The sequence below is a fragment of the Musca domestica genome, unplaced genomic scaffold, assembly GCF_030504385.1.
Source record: "Musca domestica strain aabys unplaced genomic scaffold, Musca_domestica.polishedcontigs.V.1.1 11, whole genome shotgun sequence".
In the NCBI taxonomy this organism is placed as follows: Eukaryota; Metazoa; Arthropoda; class Insecta; order Diptera; family Muscidae; genus Musca; species Musca domestica.
The window spans coordinates 2,310,830-2,332,841 of record NW_026712133.1 but is presented as its reverse complement, the minus strand read 5'-3'; the positions used below and the strand labels follow the sequence as shown (position 1 = coordinate 2,332,841).

Sequence of the window (22,012 nt, the reverse complement as noted above, 5' to 3'; positions counted from 1 at the left end):
GGCATGAAATTATAAATTTACAATAAATTTATAATGAATTTATACTATAAAATTGTATTAATTTTAATATTTATAAATTGTATTAATGTCGTTTGCATTGGAGTTTCTGAAAACTTCATTATTAGGCATCCACAATATTTGAAGGAAGGAAAAGTTATCGAACAACATTTAGTAAAGTGCAGGGACGTACACAGGATTTCGTTTTTTTTTTTTTGGGGGGGGGGAAGGCGGTTGAGCCTCTGTGCGATATGGAAGAAAGTCAACTTGACCTACTCCTGAAATGTAGGGATGCTCAGCAACTCTTAATATATTATTAGCTTCAATTTCCCATTAAAAGATATGTAGGTAAATTTGAATTAGTCTTATTATAATTTTAATATTTTATTAATTCTGTTAATTCAATTTTTATAAAAATAAATGAAAAAAAGTTATATTCAGTATATAAGCTATATGTATACTTAGTATACACATTGAGATCATTAAATACAGTGTTACTTATAAAATGTTTTAGTTTAACATATTTAGCTTCCTATTTTTAGAAAAAAAGATATTTAGAATATCGTCTATATTTACATCACATTTATATACCGACATTAGGGCTAATGACGAACATCGTTGACTATGCATTTGGTTTCGGAGATACGTTTTTATTCTACGTAATGTTGAAAAACTCCTTTCTGCAGATTTTCATCACAGTCTACAATTGCTTCAAGAGGATTGGATGTTCGGGACGTTTTTCTCTTCCACATCGTGATCCATAATTCCAACTCTGATAGAACTTCTCGCTTACAGTTTCTCAAGTCTTTTTCATAAAAATTCATCATATCTTGAAAATCGTTATACGAACAGCTTACAACTCTAGAGGGTACAATATTTGACAAAGTTTTAACGACACTTTCATTTTCAAGGAATCTGCTTGTCATGTTTGCAATGAGTTCGTCCAAATAAGGTGCAAATAATGTTATCCTGTAATAAGATTCTGAGTCCGAACATGCTACATTTGATCTGTACTTTTGGGTACCCACCCTTCTTGGAACAGATACTTCAACTCCAAATTTTTCAGCTATAATTCTTGTTTCAAGGTATATTTTGTGGAACTCCTCGTCAGCATTTTCTCGTATAGTTTTTAACTTTCCCACAACTAAATGAATATGATCATATGCTTGAACTATGTCCAGGTTAACAGTCTGAAGGTATTGGGATAAGTGCAGGGTGAGCTCGAGTAGACGAGATGTTACAGCCACACCCAATAAAAAATCAAATTTCACAATTCTGTGATGAAAACTAAGTGCATCAGAGCAGCCTAAAATCATAAGAACATATACATATGTATTTAATATAAGTTTTAAAACATTGCATATAAAGAAGAGAAGGATACGTGTAAAAATACTGACATATGAAATAAAAGGGTGTGGTCTAAATTCTACTATTGTTATTAAATGTAGATTAAAATTTCATCTTACCTTTTTCCCCTAGTTCTTCCAACGATTGTATAATTTCTTCTAGAGACTCATTAAAAATCTGAACAGAGTCATGGCGTTCCACCCATCGTGTTTCGCAAAAGTTTGGTAGCCGTTTTGAAGGCTTATTTCCTTCTGTAAACATTTTGGATAATACACCTGATCTTTTAGGAGATCTTCGAAAAAAGGTACAAATTTCAGAAATAATTGAAAAAATGTTTCGAATATCTGGAAGCTTTGAGGCTGCATTTAAACTTAAGTTAAGTATGTGGGAGGAGCAGTGAATATAAATTGCCGATGGATATTTCGTTTTTATTATGGCTTGAACTCCATTATAATTTCCTGCCATATTTGATGCACCATCATATTCTTGGCCTCTTAAGAATTCAGGATCCAATCCCAAGCTTACAATTTTGTTTATTATAACTGTAGATATTTCATTCCCCGTCAATCCCTCTACTTCCACATAACAGAGGAAACATTCCTTTAGTTTATTCGACTCCTTATTATAAAATCGTATGCAAAGTGAGAGTTGTTCTTTGCCGGAAATATCGGTAGACTCATCAGCAAGAACTGAAAAGAATACAGCCCGTTTTATTTCATCAACAATAGATTTCTGAATATACGACCCAATAATAAATATTATCTCGTTTTGAATCCTGGGACTTATGTATGTTGCGTTCCTAGGGGTATTCTCCAAACTTTTTTTTAGGATATCATCCCCAGATGCTCTATACCGCAACAATGCCCTCAAATTTCCTTAGCTTTGATTTTTTTTTGTCTAATGAAAGGGTTCCGGAATCTCTACTTCCTCTTAAGGCGATGTCTTCTCTGCCACATAACAATATAGTTTCAATCACTACACGAACTTTGTATTTTTGTTCTGCCAGAACTTCAGAAGTCTTTTTATCCATAATAAAGTTGATACTTTTTGATGGATCCTTCATTGTCGATATAAAGGTCTGAGTTTTATCGTGACCTCTTTGTGGTATTCGGCGCTCTCGTGGGTGGTGAAACATTCAATTGCATCTTTCCAATTTTTGAATGGTAGAGATAAAAGTAATTTGGGAAATTGATGGCTACCTTTTTCACAACCGTCTTTTTTAAAAAAAGAACACAAACTTTACAGAATGCGCCTTTTGCAAAATTTGAATATGCTTGCTAACCAAGAAAATCTCTCGAACCATTTAGTTTGAAAGTTTCTTTTTTTTCATTTTTTGTTTGTACTTCAAAATTGAAGGTTGAGTGTGGAGTCCATGTGTTCAGATAAATATTTTGTTTTAATGTGTCGTCAATGGGTTTTTCAATATACTGGCCAATGTCAAATATATGAATATCTCTTTCAGAACTAATTAAACATTGATTTTCGGCAGAAATACCCGTTTGAGAAGAAACAGAAGTACCCTCTGAAGATATTTCTTCATTTGTTGCAGTCTGGACTGATGACTGCTCAACATTCTGTAAACAACACATCATAAATAATGAGAAAAGTGTAAACCTTTAATATAAATGATTTGTCACATTTACAGTGTAAAAGTATCTTTATGTAGGAAATTGTTACTGTTTTAGGATTTTTTATTACTTGTACATAAGCTTATCTTTTTAATATTTTCCTCAATTTTGAGCTAAAATTAACATAAATGTGTGTTTTCCAGCCTTTAATAATTTGCAAGGAAGATAATTGAAGTGTTGTAAATTTTAGCATTTTTTACAATTTTTTATTAAGTTATGTGAACAAATAATGCCTTTCTTTTATTAATGTAAATTTTTGTTATTTGCACAAGTTATAAAAGCTTTTATTAGTTTGCAAATAATAAGTTCACTAACTGTATGTATGCATATAGGGAGTTTTCGACACATCGACACATTTTTAACATATTTTAATAATTTTCCTATAGGAATAGGAACATTATTGTAACCTGTTACTAACCGACAACGTTGCAGAGCGGGATTGCCCAGCAATAAGCAAAATACTAGAGTGAGAGAGAGAAAGCGAGATCTCTCTGACTTTTTAATTGTCCAACTCAATTTTAGGGCAGTTGTTGTTTGCGTGAGCTCTCTGTAATTAGAAAACTGAAAGACACTCGCGTTATACTTGCTTTCAAAACCAAACCTTTCACTGTTTTTTCCGTGATCTCTTTGTTTTTCATTTGACAAAAATTTCACCACAATAAACAGAGATGCCAACGCTATTGCAATGTTAATATCAATGTATTTTTATATTCACCTCACGAGAAAATCAAAAATCTCTGTTTTAACTTTCTTGATACATACATACGAACATAATTTCAACACATTTGACATATGCATGTATGTACCTTAGTTCATTAATATTTACTTAATGTAACTTGTATTTTGTACGTGTAAATTCATTTTTTCGATATTTATTGATTTATACAATCAAAAGGCATAGAAATCGAAACTATTTAATGAACAAAAATAAATGTATTTTGACCAAACGATTTCGGAGGGGGCCCGGGCCCCAGGCCCCCCCCTGCGTACGTCCCTGGTAAAGTGTAGCAAGTAAATCACTGTTTCAAACATTTATAATTACACTTTAAAATTTTTGAGAAATGGAGTCAACAATACAATTGCATTTTATATTGAAACATTTATTATTAAATGGTGTTACAATACTTTTTATCTGAAAATTGCTTTTTTAAGAACTTTAAAGTAAATTATTGTTTAAAATTTGTAAACACATTTGCAACAGCCACAATATAGCTATATTTTCATCAGCTGATGTAACTGGGTAATGGTACTAAGTAAATTTTCCAGTAAGATTTTGAAAACACTTAATAACTTAATTGTTGACTGAAAATTCTTTGTCTCGAAATTGATCCTTTTACTCGCTACATTTATTGGACTTTTGGGTTATCGAAGGATATTATGTTATATTATGTACAAATGAATGAAAAATGTTTTTTTTTTGTAGTAAGAAGATACGTGGTTGAAGTATGTGTTCTACACATGCAGCCGCATTTAGCACATACCCAGCTAACAGTTTTTCCGTTTTTTGTCCGAATTCGGAAAATAACTCTGCACAAGTTTCCGATTCTGATGTCGAACTTTGAACAAAATTGTGTGAGATTGCCCAAGATTCTGAGAGTTTTTTTTTTCGGAAAAATATCGGAAAGAACATTAGAGTTTCGTAACGAATTCGATTTAAATTTGCAAAAGGAAAATTAGGAATATTTTTGTATGTTTAGTACGAAATTCGCAAAATGTTTGGATGTTTGATCAGAAAAAAATAAATTTGTTCTATAGTGTTATTCCGAAATCGGAGAAATATAGAATGTCTGATTCAAAAATTCGTAAAATTTTCGGATGTTTGATCCGAAATTCTGGAAAAAATGAATGTTTTCGAAAGTTTTATCCGAAAATCGGAATAAATTGACTAATTTTTTCTATATTCTGAAAGTTATTAAAATAAAGTCTTATATTGTCGGAAGATTTGTCATAGTTCCAGGTGTATGTTCCAACGCCGCATCTAAATAATAGGTTAGGTTAGATTAGGTTGAAAAGAGGGGCGAAATACTTCGCCGCATGCCCTGTTGGACATACACTTAAGCCAGTATAGGCCTGTTGTTCGCTCTAGATTAAAGGTTCTTGAACAAAAAATGGGCAGTTAACAGTCTGTTATATTTGAAATTCAGTTGCCTTCATGAAATTCCTTAACTGTTTTATATCATTTACCACTATCTGATTAAGGTCTGGTATAGAGTCGTTCACTAAGAATTGGGACCTGATATTTGCAAACGCTAGTCATTGGCATAGAAAATGTTCCAATGTTTCGTCATCTTCCACGCATGCTCTGTTAATAGTTAATTTATATAAACACTCAAATCAACATTGTAATTAACTGTGAGGACACTTAATGTTTATGCAAATGTCTACAACTTTGAAATTTGTGTCATACGCCATTATATGTACATACACATTTCTTTTCCTCATTACTTCTAATAAACTGATCTCAACAACAGGTTATGGGCCTACATTCGCGTAATTAAAATTTTTTTTTTTATTGGAAGTAAATTGATAAAATCATGGCTGCATCGTACACATTATTTCCCAAATTGTCAAATACTAATTACCATGTCTGGAAATTTAACATGGAGTTGCTGCTGCTGGAGAGGGAATTGTGGGATGTTGTTGTTGGTAATCTGCCTGAGGAGCCGGATGAAAAGTGGTTGATTCGTGATGGGAAGGCAAGGGCTGCTATTGGGTTGGCTGTGGAGGAATCACAGAAAATACTCATAAAGCAACTGAAGACGGCGAAAGCTTTCTGGGACGCCTTGAAGAAGCATCACGAGAAGTCAAACATAACCAACAAAGTTAGTCTGCTTCGCCAAATGTCGTCGAAGAGGCTGGTTAGTGGTCAAAGTATGGAAGACCACATTCATGAATTTTTATCAATTGTGGATCGTTTGCGTGATTTGGGTGAGAAGATGGAAGAACACAAAGCTGTTGCATTTTTGCTGGGCACTTTGCCGGATGATTACAACCACCTAATTTCATCATTAGAAATGCGTTCGGAGGAAGATCTGACGCTCGATTTGGTGAAGGAAAAGTTGCTACAGGAGTTCAGGAGAAAGATGTCAGGTGAACATCAAACTGAGGCTGCTTTTAAAGTGCAGAAGAAAAAGTTTGTGCCAAAATGTTTTTCATGTGGAAAGCCGGGCCATATGAAAAAGGATTGTACAAACAAAAATCTGCGAAAACAACAAAAGCCAAACGACAATCGGGCCAATATTGTTAAAGATGGCAATAAAAATGTTTGTTTTGGTATCACAAATGTAAAAGCAAATGGCGATTGGTTTATTGATTCTGCTGCAACTTGTCATATGTGTAGTGAGGAGACATATTTTGACAAAATTAATAAGCAAGTGGATGAAATGGTGTATTTGGCAGATGGTACAATGTTGAAGGTGACTGGTTGTGGTGACTGCAAGATATTTTGTGAAGGCAAGGAAATTCGTATTCAAAATGTACTATTCATACCAGAGCTGGACGGGAGTTTACTGTCAGTTCGGAAACTAACTGCTGAAGGTTTTAAGGTGTTTTTTGACAGAAATGGTTGTTCAATTTCTCTGGGCGGACATGTTCTTGCGAAAGCTACTTTAAGGAACAATTTGTTTGTGCTGAATCAGTCTTACAAAGCAAATATGATATCGAAATGTAAGAGTGACTGTATTCATATTTGGCATCGCCGTTTTGGCCACAGAAGTCATCAAGCAATTAGCTCAACCGTTACTAAAGAGCTTATTCGAGGTGTGAGCATAAAGAAATGTGCTTGTTTGTTTGATTGTGAGGTTTGCTTGAGAGCAAAGCTTACACGAGCACCCTTTCCAAAGGCATCGGAATCTAGATCGGATGAAATTTTAGATTTGGTACATTGCGACTTATGCGGCCCCATGCAAAATACAACCCCTGGTGGAAATCGTTATTTTTTAACTCTGATTGATGATCACAGCCGTTATTGTACAATATTTTTCATTGCATCTAAGGATTTGGCCTACGACAAAATTAAAGAATTTATTGAACAAAATGAGAACCAATTAGGAAAACGTCTAAAAATTCTTAGAACTGATCGTGGTGGAGAGTTTTTAAATAAAAAGATGCAGAAGTTTTTCAAAAATAAGGGTATAATTCACCAGCTCACTGCCCCCTATACTCCTGAGCAGAATGGAGTTGCAGAGAGGAAGAACCGGAGCTTAATGGAGATGGCCAGGTGCATGCTATACGACGCGAATATTCATATCAAATTCTGGGCTGAGGCTGTCAACAATGCGAACTATATTCAAAATCGACTTTCATCAGTTTCTGTAAATAAAACGCCTTTTGAGTTATGGTTTGGCAGGCCTCCAAATTTGAGCCATATTCGTATTTTTGGTTCCGCTGCTTACGTCCATGTTGAAAAACAAAAACGCAAAAAGTTGGACGATGTGGCTGTCAAATGTATTCTGGTTGGATATTCTGAGGAGAGCAAAGCATTTCGTTTGCTAAATACTGATACCAATAACATCATAATAAGCCGTAACGTGAAGTTTTTGGAATCAAACGATTTTCTTGATGTTCCGAAGAAAGATAACAATTCTGACGAAAATATGGTAATATCTGTCTCTACAATCAATTCTACTAATGTTTCGCCTCTTGCTCATGAAGAAGAAGATAATAATTCGATAAGCACAGAAGAATTTTGTGGCTTTGAATCAGCTGGGGAATTTTCATCGTCTTCTGACGAGGAAATTTTAAATAATGACGTAACAATTAATCCTGATGATACTCCTCGAACTTCTTCAAGATCAAACAAGGGTATACCGCCTAAAAAGTATGGGTACAAAATTTGCGTTGAAGATGATCCAACAAATTTTGGAGAGGCTATGTCCAGATCGGACGGCAAGAGATGGTTGATGGCTATGGAAGAGGAGATGAGGGCATTGCATGAAAACAAAACGTGGGACTTGGTGGAGTTGCCACGTGATGGCAACTTGGTCGGCTGTAAATGGGTCTTCAAAGTTAAACATAAATTTAATGGTGAGAAGGAGTACAGAGCTAGACTGGTCGCAAAGGGATTTTCCCAAAAATACGGCGAAAACTACGACGAAGTTTTTGCTCCAGTTGTAAAGCAAGCTACTTTTAGAAGCCTGTTGGCCATCGCAAGCTATAGAAATATGAAAGTTCGTCACGTTGACGTCAAAACGGCGTTTCTTTATGGTGATTTGGACACCGATATATATTTGAAACAACCTGAAGGTTTTATTATACCTGGAAAAGAAAATTATGTTTGTAAATTAAACCGAAGCCTCTATGGGCTGAAACAGTCGGCAAGATGTTGGAATCTTCGTATCAACAAAATCCTAATTGATTCTGGATTCAGAAGGGGAAAGGCTGAACCCTGTTTATATGTTAAAAGTGATACGAACTCAATCACATACGTTCTGATTTACGTCGATGACATTATTGTTGCATCTAAGACTGATGAGCAAATTGAAGATGTTTTACGTATTCTGAAATCCCACTTTGCAATAACGGAATTGGGTGATTTAAGACTCTATTTGGGGATAGAAGTGAGCTACAATAATGGTTTATATTATTTGTCACAAGAACGTTACATTGAAAAAATATTAAATGAGTTTGATCTTCAAGATGTTAAGATTTCTTCAATACCCATGGATCCTGGATATTTGAAGGAAACTACGAATAATTTGCTTGAAAACAATATCTTATACCGGAAGGCTATCGGATCACTGCTGTATATCTCTAACAATACACGTCCAGATATTGCATTTGCCGTTTCAATATTATCTCGGAAAATTACTTGCCCGAATGAAAGAGATTGGACTGAAGTCAAAAGGGTTCTAAAATATCTAAAAGGGACTAAAGACTTGAAATTGCTCGTTGGATCTAAGAGTGAATTGGAGTTGAACGGCTTTGCTGATGCTGATTGGGCAGGCGACATCAATGACCGAAAATCTACAAGTGGGTTCATTTTTAAGCTTGGTGATGCTGTCATCAGTTATGCTAGTCGAAAGCAAGCAAATGTAACTTTATCATCTACCGAGGCAGAATATGTGGCTCTTGCTGAAGCATCTCAGGAACTCTTATGGATTATGCAATTAATGAAGGAATTTGAAATCAACATATCCAGTCCGGTCATTTTTGAAGACAACCAGAGTTGCCTCAAGATACTTCAAGATGAGAAAATAAGCCCTAGAAGCAAGCATATAGATGTTAAGTTTTACTTTGTTCGCGACTTGTATAGATCGAATAGCGTATTATTTAATTATTGTCCAACAAAGTCTATGTTAGCAGACATTCTAACCAAGCCTTTACAGAAGGTTAACATATGTAAATTTCGAATACTGATTGGATTATGTAATTTAGATTAATTCGTTATTTTTATATACATACATATCTTTTGAGCTTATATAAATTAATTTTAAATAATATTTGTAATATTAAGAAGGGGTGTTAATAGTTAATTTATATAAACACTCAAATCAACATTGTAATTAACTGTGAGGACACTTAATGTTTATGCAAATGTCTACAACTTTGAAATTTGTGTCATACGCCATTATATGTACATACACATTTCTTTTCCTCATTACTTCTAATAAACTGATCTCAACAACATGCTCTGCATATGCTGTTATCTGCACATCCTATTTTGTACAGATGAGCATTTAGGCCCAGGTGCTCCGTTAGTATGCCTGTTACCTCACTAATCACCTTCTTACTTAGTAATAAAAGGTTCTTCGTTTTTATCTCAATGGGATCGCCTCATAGGATTTTTGTGGTTTTCCCTACGCCCTCATTGTTCCATAGGGATATGTGGGCGTTTTTTGCCTATGTCTTTAACACTAGACGTGACGCCTTAAGCAGTACTGGATTGTCTACGTTTATTGTTGCTAATTCGCTGCCTATTTTGGTGAGAGAGTTCGCTATCTCGTTACCTCTAACTCCCGCATGACCTGGTACCCATATAATGTGTACTGAGCCGTGTTGAGAGTAGTTGTTGATTGAATTTATACATTCACGGAGGGAAAAAAGTTGCCTCTCTAACATAGGTCTCCAAACTTATTTTGCAGCAAACATATATATGTTTGCTTCAGTCTCAAAGCTGTTTGGGTGCTACAAGTAAATATATGTTTAGATGCAAGTATATGTATATGCTTGGATGCAGGTAAAGTTATGCGTGGATACAAGTATATATATGTTTGGATGTAAGCATATATATACTTCAATACAAACACATATATGATTGATCCAAGCATGTATATGCTTAGATGTAAGTAAAAATATGCTTAGAAACAAGTAAATATATGCTTCGAAATAAGTATATATATGTTTGTTTCGAAGTATATATATTTAATATTTATGGAACAGTGTTGGGTTGTTTGTTCCGGATACCCGTATTTTGTTGTTGCAAAATGTCAGGCTTAATCCCTTTATTGTTGATTTTATAAAAACAACGTTTGTCAGATGCTTCATCAGCACATTCGTTGTACTTTCTGTAATATTTTGGTATTTTTTATCCATAGCTGTCCACCAGACTGCTGAAGCGTCGAACAGGTCAAATTACGCTTTTGAATAGCCAGTGTGTCATATTTGGATTGAAACCTCATTTTGAGCCTATAGCTCTTTTACACGTTGCCCAACATCTATGAGCTTTGTTATATAGCGCACAGCTTATCCATCTATTCCTTAGCATATGGTTTATCCAGTCCCTTAGGGCGCGGTCGAACTGAAAATTTTCTAAGGATTGGATGAGTGTATCTGTGCTGACGTTGTTGAACAATCAATACATACTGCTAGTGTATACATCTTCTTATCGAAGGTCCTCTCGATGTGGTGTACAACCTCATGTAATGCGGTTTCCACTGAACGTCCTTTAAAGTGTGCATGCTGTTTGTATTTAAGAATATCGTTTGCAATTCTGCTCTTAATTATGGTGTCGATTGTACGTTCCATGGTTTTGAGTAAGAACGATGTTAGACTTATCGGTCGATAAGACTTGGGTATTGCGTAGCTTGCCTTCCCAGGTTTGAGTATAAAAACTACCCTCGATTCCTGCCAGGCTTTGGGTATACGCAAACTTTAGACACGCGTTGAAAATTCCGGCTAAGTTGGACGAAATAAAGTACACTTTCTTTTGGAGCGGAGCTGGGAAGACCATATCTGGTCCCGCAGCCTTAATCGGTTTGAAAATTCTGATGGCTTCCTTTACCTTCGTAGCTTCTTTTACCATCATCAATTCCTCAGTCACGTTCCTTCTATCTTCCGATATATTTACGTGTGTCGTGATGCTCGGCGGGATGTGTCTATTCATCGAAAGCCCTAAGGTCTCTTCTATTGTTTCCATCTTGTTACCCATATCATCCACCATTGTCTGCTTGTGTATGTGTTTTTGTTTTTTTAAACATCATTTACGCTGTCAATCTGTTCACAAAAAAGCTTCCAGGAGTTGTTCACAAAAAAGCTTCCAGGAGGCATTCAATGTTTCTCTGCACTATCCTTTCTTTTACTAGTCTCCCATACTTCATTCAGTCAGTCTTGGATTTGTTTCGGAAACGTATTGCATTCGGCGGCGGCCGTGTTAGTTCAAATCTTATATACCTATGATCCGAAAAAGAGGGTTCTTCCAAAACCCTCCAATTGCGAAAATCGATTATAAGATTTCCCGAACAAAAAGTAATGTCTAAAACCTCCTCCCTAATTTTGTTTACAAAGGTCGCTTTATTCCCAATGTTAAGAATTATTAGGTAGTTAATATTTAGATAATCTAGTAGGGACTGGCCCCTTCTATTAGTGTTAGTACTACCCCACGAAATGTTCGTTACCTGTTTATTTTGCTTTGCTCACCAGCCGCCGCAATTTCGACGCAGGTGGTAGTGTCGGTGCGTCGAGGTACTGTTGCGTCCGATGGTGACAACTCTGGGGAGAAAAGAAAACATAAATTTTTGTGACATATTATACAAGCTCTCGGTCGAGACCCTGTATTGGCATAGAACAGTTGGTAGTTAATATGGTTCCTGAATTAATCCAATGTGTATCTTATTTATTATTATTTATTAGTTCCTTTAGAGCTATAATTGCCTTCTCGCTTGGTTGATCTCGATGAAGATTGATCTGGATGAACTCGATCATTGGTCCTCCAGTAGACGGGCTTCTTGAGAGTCGGTAATTTCTGCATTGACTTGACTCCCTGTTTTTTGTTGCTTGGGGGCTCCTCTCCTTCTCCCTTTCCTCGTCTCCGATTCTCACCTTGTTGTTTCTCTGACAGCGTTCGAGACATAGAATGCCATGTCCTTAGTCTTTGTCGGACTGGCCATGGAGAGATCGTCAACTCCAATCACAAGGAGAGTGCCATCCTCCTTCTCCTCCCTGTGGGAGACTTCTCATCTCTTCACGTCCAAAGTCTTGTTTTGCCTTCCAAATACTTCGAGCATACGTTCCGTCTCGAATATGCTGCCAATCCTCTGACGTATACCGTCGTTTTAGTTAGGCGAAGAATGTCGCTCCTCCTCGCCAACTTGAGGCTGTCGTTTTCTCAAGGGGGTTTATCTTGTCGATAATCTCTTTTAGGGCGGCAGTGTTTGCATGTGCACCAAGCTTAAAGAAAATGTTATTGTTCTTAATGCCACTGCTCATGTTAGTTGAATATGGATCAGTAATGAATCTGAAAAATGTATTTATTTATACGAAAAACTTTGCAGAAATACTACAGATAAAGTTTATCAATTAACGGATTTTTAGCAAGTTTATTTAGCAGCTCAGTCTGAATTTTCATTTGTTATAGTACCTGTCTGACCACTTAATCAAAAGGCTTTTATTAAGTTTGTTTGAGATGTTAACGTTTCATATTTTATTTCTGCACTTCTATATTTTATGGTTGTAAAATTATTCCAGTGACAGCTCATTATATTGTTTCGTGATGAAATTCAAGCGTGATAGTGTGATTCCTTTTTATTTGGCTGGAAAACCACAAGTGGCTATCGTTAGAGCACTCCAGCATTTAAATGTGAATAAATCTTTTGTGTCTCGTACCATCGCTCCTTATTGTGATACTGGTAGCGTAGCCCGACGTCAAGGAAGTGGACGGAAGAAACAGCAACATCAGCAGAAATGGTTCGAAAAGTAAAGAAGGGACTTGATCGAAACCCACGTCGCGGTGGCCGAAAAATGGTTCGTGCGCTGAATATATTGCAATATTCCATTCGGCAAATACTGAAAAATGAGCTCGGGGTAAAGCCATTGAAAAGTGCAAGAACTTACACCGCACGCAAACATTTTGGCCAAAGACTTTGGACATTGCAACAGGACTCAGCAACAGGACTATTGTGTCTGGAGTATTTTGGAAAGCAAGGTTGGCACTTAAAATACCAAAGTGTCGATAACCTTCGCCGCTTCGCTTATTCTAAAATTTAATGGTACTTCCGACATTTTTTGCTTTCATTCAGTAAAATTAAAAAAAATGTAAAAATTATGGCATTTGACTTTTTTTGCATTTTTTTTTCACCCTGTATGTCCTTCCTGATACGCCTGGGTGGCTTAATTTTACACACCATATGATGGTTTCGATGACTCCCACAATAACACTCAAGCAGGTACTGCAACGAAAGCATATGGTTATGCTAACGTACGGGAAGACCCTTCGGAAAGTTCTCTGGTATCAAGAGGCAGCACCCTTTCGTATTTCTCAGAACAGCCTAGACTTGCACAATCAGCTAGTCGTATTATTTCGGGGTTTCGAACAGCAGATATATGGCGAGCAGCTGCAGCTTTGATTATGTCACGGAAAATTATGACGTCACGGAAATCGGGTGGGCATCCTCGTTAACCGTGCAGAATGTGGAGCAGTCAATTTGCTCTGCCAGCGCTGATCCCCTTGGTCATTACCCAGGGCGAAATGCCACAACTCATGGTGGGCATTAACCACCCCTAGTACCAGGAGGTCATTGCCTACCAACAACAGGCTAATATTTCGCAAATAACGCGGCTCATACCTCGGCAGTTTCACACATGACTGCTACCCCATACATTCCATGTATGGGTCACTAGAGAGTAGCTCAAGAGAGATAAATCTGTATATTAAACCTCCACTTCTGGTGCGACCCTACTCAGTACGTGTAAATTACAACGTTGTTGGCTGCAATTTTTATGAGCTCAGCTTCCTGCACCGCTGCGATCAAAATATTCATCCGATTCATGAATTCCACTATATTATCTATTTTTCCTCGCTTTTCCTCGCAGTTAAATTGCAAGAAATATGCACAATCTGGAGTTGGAACAGCAACATGCGGCGTAATATGCTGGCGTAGAGTTTTATACTCCGACAAAGGCTCAGAAAGGGACGACGAAGATGTGGATTCGCTGAGGACTACGTTGCTGTAGTAAGTCGGAACATAATCCCTTTCGCTGTAGTTTCGGTACCGACTTAATCCAGAACATTGTAACGGACCGAAACAAATCGGTGGTTTATAACGTTGTGACAAACCTAATAGAATCAAGGTCCGTGGTTTTATTTGAAATGGTTGTTAAAGGTTTTCGGCACAGAAAACTTTCGTAGTTTGGATTTTTTTTACAACAAAGAACTGAACTTGAAATATCAATTTTAATTATCTACGAAAGAAATTTCCACTCTACTTGATTAGAACAAAAAGTTAGAAATTGTATGAAAATGCTTCATATGACATTTTTTTTTAAACTAGCTGAATATTTATCCAACGACGTTAATCCAGATTAAACAGTCGAAAAAACAACACAAAAACTAGGAGAATAACAATAAACTATTAGCCATCAAAACTAAACGGTCATACAAAAGCGATGATGTGAATAAAAATCTTTTAAAAATGCGAGGGAAGCCCCAAGACCAATGCAACTGAAATCCTGTGCAGACAATAACAACTATTTCACGCCGACCCAGACCGTCGAAATCTCAAAAAAAAAAAAAAAACTACAACACTATCATTATAATTTATGTTGCTTACTTTAAACGGAAAACAATAACTACGAAAGAGTTGGAAAAAATCATTCTGAAACAGTCTTCATTAAAGCCCATGGGACTTTCAAAAGTCAAACAAAACACGTATTAAACAATGCCTCAATTGTCTAATGCTCGGTTACGGCTCAAGCAGATGCAATGTGAATAGCTTTTGTTCGAACTGTGCTGGCAGTCATAAAACAAAAGACTGCAAATCAAATATACATGGGCCCACATATGTCTACTTAGGCAATTATGAAATCTAGCAAGCAAACAACACAACACCTTCAAATCTAACGATCGGCATAACAACAATTTTCCTAATGCTTTGAATAAGAATATTCAGCATTTATCTCATGCTTAGAATACTGCGAAAAGATGCAACAACAACTTAATACCAATATTAAATAGTTTTATGTCGTCAAATACTGAACAATTATTTTCAATCAAAGAATTACAATACATTATAATTAAACTCATTCTGAACCTTATATTTGTAAACATAAATTAGATCGATTCGAGGTTATTACCAATCTCGCTTGTGAATCTTTATCATAATGGCTATTGGTTTAAAGATCATGAGTTGGAATGCAAGAGGCATCTTCTTCTATATCTATAAAAGAGGAAAATGTTTGTATGTTTGTTTGTTTGTTTGTTTGTAATTTATGGACTCGAAGACCGCTGAACAGGTTTTCCTGAAAATTTCCATGTATACTACAACATCGCCTGAAAGTAACATAGGCTATATAAATTTTTGAAATTCCATTTGAAACTAGAGCTATAGCATCAAAATCGGTGGTACCTCCAAATCTATTGATTGATTACAGATTCGGTCTCCAAATTTGGTAGTTGGAAAGAAATTTGGAACAAAAAAAATTATTTGAAATCGGTTCAGGTATGGATATAGCTCCCCGATTTCAAGCATTTCTTGCACCAAACACGCTATGTATATCCAATTTGAAATTTAAATTTGAAACGTGTGATTGATTTTATATAAAGAAAGTATTTCCGAAGTTATATTGAAATCGGTTCCGATTTGGATATAGCTCCCATATATATTCTCGGCCGATTTCACATGTTTGATGCACCAAACATGGTATGTACCTCCAATTTAAATGAAATATGGAAGGTGTGACGGAATTTGTAAATGTAAATTTTGTCAAATTATATTGATGTCGGTTCAGATTGGGAAATGATTTTATTAAGAAGTATTAACCCACAACGCCTTTGCAATGGTATTAAGCTAACAGTAAAAAACTACACAACAATTTAATTGAGGATACGATTATTACGTGGAAGTATGTTGCTACCTCGAATTCTTTAAATGATACAGAAATGCCACCCAACTTCAAAAAACTGTAGTTTCCTGCACGCTTGGCATTTGCTATGAAATTAATATCCGAAGGACAAACCCTTCGTGTATGCGGACTACATTTGGCATGTTCCTGCTATCCTCATGGTCAGATGTGCCTGACAGTTCACCCGTTGGTAGACCGAGCTATTTGTTTGTATACGCATTAAAGTAATACAATAATTACTTTTTTTTTGAATTTGTTTTATTTTTTTAAACTAACAAATATCTATATATATAAAAATCAATTGTTGTTTGTTGGTAACGGAATCAGTTTAAAACGGCTGGACCGATTTGCATAATTTTTTGTAAAAACCCCGAGTCATACCCCGAGTTAGGTTCTTAAAGAAAAAAATATAGACCAAGCCCACTTTTGCGTCCACAATTTTGATTTATCTAAAATCCTTATATTTGCCAATATAGAGGAGATATCGGTTTGAAAATTATTGCACGAGATACTGTTGACTTTCCATCCCCCTCTAAGTATTTATTTGGGGCTGAGGAACTGTCGTTGTCAGTACTTTTTAATTTATATCTATATATATAAAAGAAAGTTGTGTTAGTTACTATTTATCTATTTATTTATTTTTTTTTTTTTGAATTCAAATATTAATACCAATTTATTTAATTGACTTGATTTCTTGAGAAATGAAATTGATGGCGAGTTACATGGAAGTGTAGTACCGAATTATGTGGTGGCGAAACGGAATAGATGATGTCGAAATAATTTAATGGAATCGAATTTTAAAATAGAAGTACATTCTATTGACAAACTATATAAGGATCTTTAAACTTTTTTTGTAAAAAATCAGCGAACAAGTTGAAGATTTTTTCAATGTGTTATTCTTCTTTTGTCAATTTTTTTTTTTTCAATTTGTATTATCTAATTGAATTCAGTAAATTTTTTGTGAACAAAATAAAGAATAATTTTTCACTATATACGAATTTTCACCAAAAATTTAAATAAGTGGGAAATACGATGTTAACTGACATCTACCTCCAGGGCCGACATCGTGGTTCAGCTGAAAGATGCGAACACATTTGAACAAACGAAAATTACCGAAAAACCCTAATGGGGCTCATTTCAAAGCGTGGAACTACTTCTTTCCTGTCACAATAATCCGTCCAATGTACAATCAGAAAAATACCAAATATAAAGGGTGGAAAATAGTAGAGCGAATGGGACTCTTAGTAAGAAAAGAATTTCTATCCTTCCAGAAACTCTTCCCAAACATTCGAGATACCTTTAATCGCTTTTGCAGGTCATGATATCGATCATAACTCACGGATAAGGGTACAACCCGATTTCATATTTATATAACCATCGTATGATTTAAGTTTTTTTGGTGTCTTGGTCACTTTTTTAATATTTTGGACATTATTTGGCATATTTGTTTCTAAGGAGGTAGAAAACCTCTTCGCATAAAGTTTGAAATTTTCAGAGTAGGGCCCATTTTGGTCTTGATCATATTCATTAAAGTCCCCACATTGGAGTATCTCCAAGTCCACTTTCACATCTAATTGGTGGTCAGAAAAGATAATTTTGTTTTCTATTGAATTTGTAACCCCCAAGAGAATATTGGTTGGGCCACGTTTTGGTATAACCCTTATATAAATGTATCCCTGATTTCAGCTATGACCGTGGTCTTGGCCACGTTTTTCAACTGATTTGGCCATTATTTGCTGTATTTAGGCTACTTTGTGAGTAGAGAACCGTCTTACAGAAAAATGTCAACATACTTAAATATTTTGGTACAGTCCCCATGTAGTCCCCAGGCCCGCCGATCTATAGTGATGTTTACCGATTGGCGGACAACAACGCGGGTATTGTTTAATCGTCATTGAATTTTACTATGAACAAGAACATAGACTTTTTGGGGACTCTAATGCGCAATTTGAGGTGCTATGGTAATGGGTGTAAAAGCGTAATTAACTTTGACTATTCAGAAATTATTTTGATTAGTCGAATCAATATTTATATTAAAATTTGTTCACCTTTATGAGCTAGATTTGTGAAATATTATGCTATGCTAAATTTGCATTAAAGACTAAAACTACGGGCCGGCAACGCGGACAAATCCGAGGAGAAATGTGACAAAAATCGTCAAAATAACGAATTTCGAGAGGTACCGTTATATGGGGACTATACCAAAACGTGGACCATTTTCAATACCAACCATCCTATACACAGTACAAATTGTTCTGCTAAATTTTGAAGCTCTACGTCAAATAATGTGGGCTGTATCGTAATTTAAATAAACAGACATACAGACGGAGTCTATGACGAATATTTAGGGATGTTACAAACGGAATGAAAAAGTTAATATACCTTCCTTTCCAAGGTGGGGGATATAATAAGCATTAAAGACTAAAATTACGGGCCGGCAACTATTACACTATTACGATTTACCTAAAATCTTTATATTTGCCAAAATAGTGAAGATATCGGTTTGAGAATTATTACACAAGATGCTGTTGGCTTTCCATCCAACCCTAAGTACTTATTTAGGGGCTGAAGAACGCGCCTACTTTTAAATCTATCTCTCTATATGTAAAAGAAAGTTGTGTTATAACATAAAGACCGCCGGTGTGATTTTAACGATTTAGACAAATTTGGAATTGCCTCTTGGCAAAAAAAATAAAATCCAAAAAAATCGCGTAAAAATGTGAAATTTGAACATTTTCATTTTGACTTTTAAAATGTACAATAGTAATGTTTTATATTGCATATTTTTTTCCATTTTGACTTACTATTTTCGAATGTACATTTGTAGTGTTTTTTTTTGGAATTCTAATATGATGTGTAGGTTTTTTTTTTTGGGTAGTATAAAGCCACAACGGATAAAACTGTTATTTATAGATTTTATGTATTTATTCGTAATACCCAATAAAATTCTAAGATCGGGAAAAATCGAAAATTTTTCAATGGAATCGAATTTCAAAATAATAGTACATTCTACCGACAAACTTCGTAAGGACCTTTAAAAATTTGCCGCAAAAAAAATCAGCGAACCAATAGTCAAATACCGACTATAAAGAACGCAAAATAGAAATTCTACCTAAACATTCAAGATACCATTAATCGCTTTGCCAGGTCATGATATGGATCATAACCCCTGATAACGGAACAACCCGATTTCAAGTATATTCTACATTTTAACCATATTTTTCGTACTAATTTTAGCTTATGTTGATAATTTAAGAAGAAACCATCTTTGCAAAAAATTATCACGTTTTGGTATGAAATAAACTCCGAAATGTCAATCTGGGACTCATTCAGTCGGAAATTGTGGCAGAAACATGAAAAAAAATACGAAATTATAAAGCAACTTTATTGGATCTCCACCGCAAAATTTAAATGACAAACAATCTTACGGTAATCGGAGCAAAAGAGTAATTTTTTGGCTATTCTGACAAAATTCTGCCTTCAAGTATGAGGTGGACAAAACTGAATACCACGCAGTACGGGATTTTAAACGTTGGAAATACAAGTTTCAAATTATAGCTCATTTGAATGCTTTTTACAACATCAAAAATTGAGCTGAATTTTCACATGGGGCTATTATAGATGTTCTTTATCATATAGATATTTAACACTCAAATTAAAGCCTATAGCTGAAAAATAAGATCAGGGTATTCAAAATATCTAAAACCGACGGTAATTATAATTTTTGCCATGAATATTAATTTATATTTAGTCATGGAGTCATTACTCATAATCAAGTCATTACTTATAATCAAAATTGGAGTAATTATAATGGCGTCATTACTTATAATCAAAATTGTGCCGCCTACATAAGTCAGATCTGTGATTTATTATGCTTTAAAGACTAAAAGTACGGGCCGGCAACGCGGACCGGGCCAGCTAGTTCGTATATAAAATTTTCAATGCATATACAATCAAAAGGGTTAGCGAAGCGCACCGGGTTCAGCTAGTCTCTAATAAAATTACAGAATTATTTAATGCTTCAGATAATAATTTTTTTATATTTGCTTAGATAATTTAATATATTTTGAAGCGTTGTCGGAGGTGTAGTTATAATTAAAATAATATTTCCCACCTTCTTACACCCATGGTTACTACTACTTCTATCCAATCCCACGGCGGCCGGTTCTATGTACCGGATTGATTGGAAGAATTGCTCCGGCTTAAACTGGATACAGGATTATAGCAGTAGGGACGACACCATTGGTTCTCCATCTTCGTCGTCGAAGTATGCGGCTCCCCCGCAATCTCCACAACAGCGAGTCGTGTAGCAGTTGACGAAACACATTGCTGTTCAAGTTTGAGATAGTGCATCGTTTCTCCAATTCAACTGTGATGATTTCCGAGGTAAGATCAACGAAATCGTAAGCTTCATGAGTCGGAAGAACATCAAGGTCGCACCGATCCAGGAAACGAATCTGAGTACCACCTGCAGGCTTCAAAGTTTTGATGTATACAACGTACTGAGAAACGATCGCATCAGAGGTGGAGGATAAGCGTTCATATTGCATCACTATGTCCAGTACAGACCTATGTCGCCTGAGATTGACTCTATTGACCCGTACATGGAATGTACGGGGGTAGCGGAACCGCCGAGTTAGAGGTGCTTAACGTGTGTATTCCGCCGATTAAATAGCTGTGTCTCACGTTATATTTTCAATATCATAACAGAAGTGAATGTTGGGCAATAACCGTCTGGTGCTAGGGAATTTCAATGCCTATCATGAACTATGGTATTCCGTTCTAGGTAATGACCAGAGCGTCATAGCGTTGGCTGATGAGCATATCGATAGCTCCACGTTTTGCACAGTGAATGAGGACGCGCCCACCAGAATAAGGAGTTCGCCGGAAATAACTATCGTGTCTTCAGGTCTGACGAGTGACGTATCGTGGCAAACATTAATTTCTTTAGGCTCAGACCACCTACCTATTATTGTCGCCATCGACAGATCACGCCACTTCATAGACTCTGGACGCCGAACTTTCCTTAACCATGGGGAAGCCAACTGGCACGAATTCAGAGAATATACCAATCGCCGCTTCAGAGAACTGCCCAACCCTTCTAATGGTCAGGTAGCAGATAGGTGTTTCCGGGACATCATCAAAGCTGCAGCCGCTCGCTATGTACCTGCTGGTCGAATAATTGAAATAAGACCAAATTTCTCAGCAGAGACATCGGGATTAGGAAATGAGCTTCGCCGTACTAACCCTGATAACCCCAGAGGGAACTTACTCTGGAGGAAAACACGTTAGTCGGTGAGCATAAGCCCAAAAAGTGGCTAGAACATTTGAAGCATTGCAACATCAGTACCGGAACGTGTAAATTGTGGACAACGGTTAAGTCGCTCTCGAACCCTGGAAAAAGGATGATTGGACATCTGTCTCATTTAACGGCGCAGAAGTGACAGATCCGATGAGGTGCGCGCGTTTTTTCAACCGGCAATTCATAGACCACTCCCAGAGTGACAGGACTAAGAGAAGAATCCTACGCCGTGTACGATCTCTTCCAGTCAGGAGGCACCACCACAATTTACGTTGGAAGATGAAACACATGTCATCAGAAGCGCAAAGTTATCCAAAGCGCTTGGTCCTGGCGGAATATCTATGGTGATGTTGAAGCAACTAGATGAACCAGGAGTTGAGTATTTCACCAAACTCCTCACCCTTTCGTTAGCCACTCTTATAGTTCCCGATGCCTGGAAAATGGTCCTGCTATTGAAGCCAGG

The 22,012-nt window shown here is 36.1% G+C and overlaps 2 protein-coding genes across 5 annotated transcripts in view; one reads left to right on the top strand and one right to left on the bottom strand.

The window, feature by feature from the left end:
* Nucleotides 1-22,012, top strand: part of LOC101901484 (nipped-B protein) — a 436,426-nt gene that overhangs the window by 274,888 nt on the left and 139,526 nt on the right. The gene's annotated exons all lie outside the window — the stretch shown is intronic.
* On the bottom strand, nt 230-2,844 carry LOC131806009 (52 kDa repressor of the inhibitor of the protein kinase-like). The gene is made up of 2 exons (XM_059129873.1): nt 1,464-2,844; nt 230-1,303 (listed from the first exon to the last, which is right to left on the bottom strand). Exons 1-2 carry the CDS (start codon nt 1,807-1,809, stop codon nt 648-650), a joined length of 1,002 nt encoding a protein of 333 aa, XP_058985856.1. The 5' UTR covers nt 1,810-2,844; the 3' UTR covers nt 230-647.

Coding starts and splice junctions, on each gene's coding strand:
- LOC131806009 (XM_059129873.1), bottom strand. CDS start 1,809: ATGGCAGGAAATTATAATGGAGTTCAAGCCATAATAAAAACGAAATAT. Junction 1,304..1,463: donor GGAAGAACTAGGGGAAAAAG/GTAAGATGAAAT, acceptor TTATGATTTTAG/GCTGCTCTGATGCACTTAGT.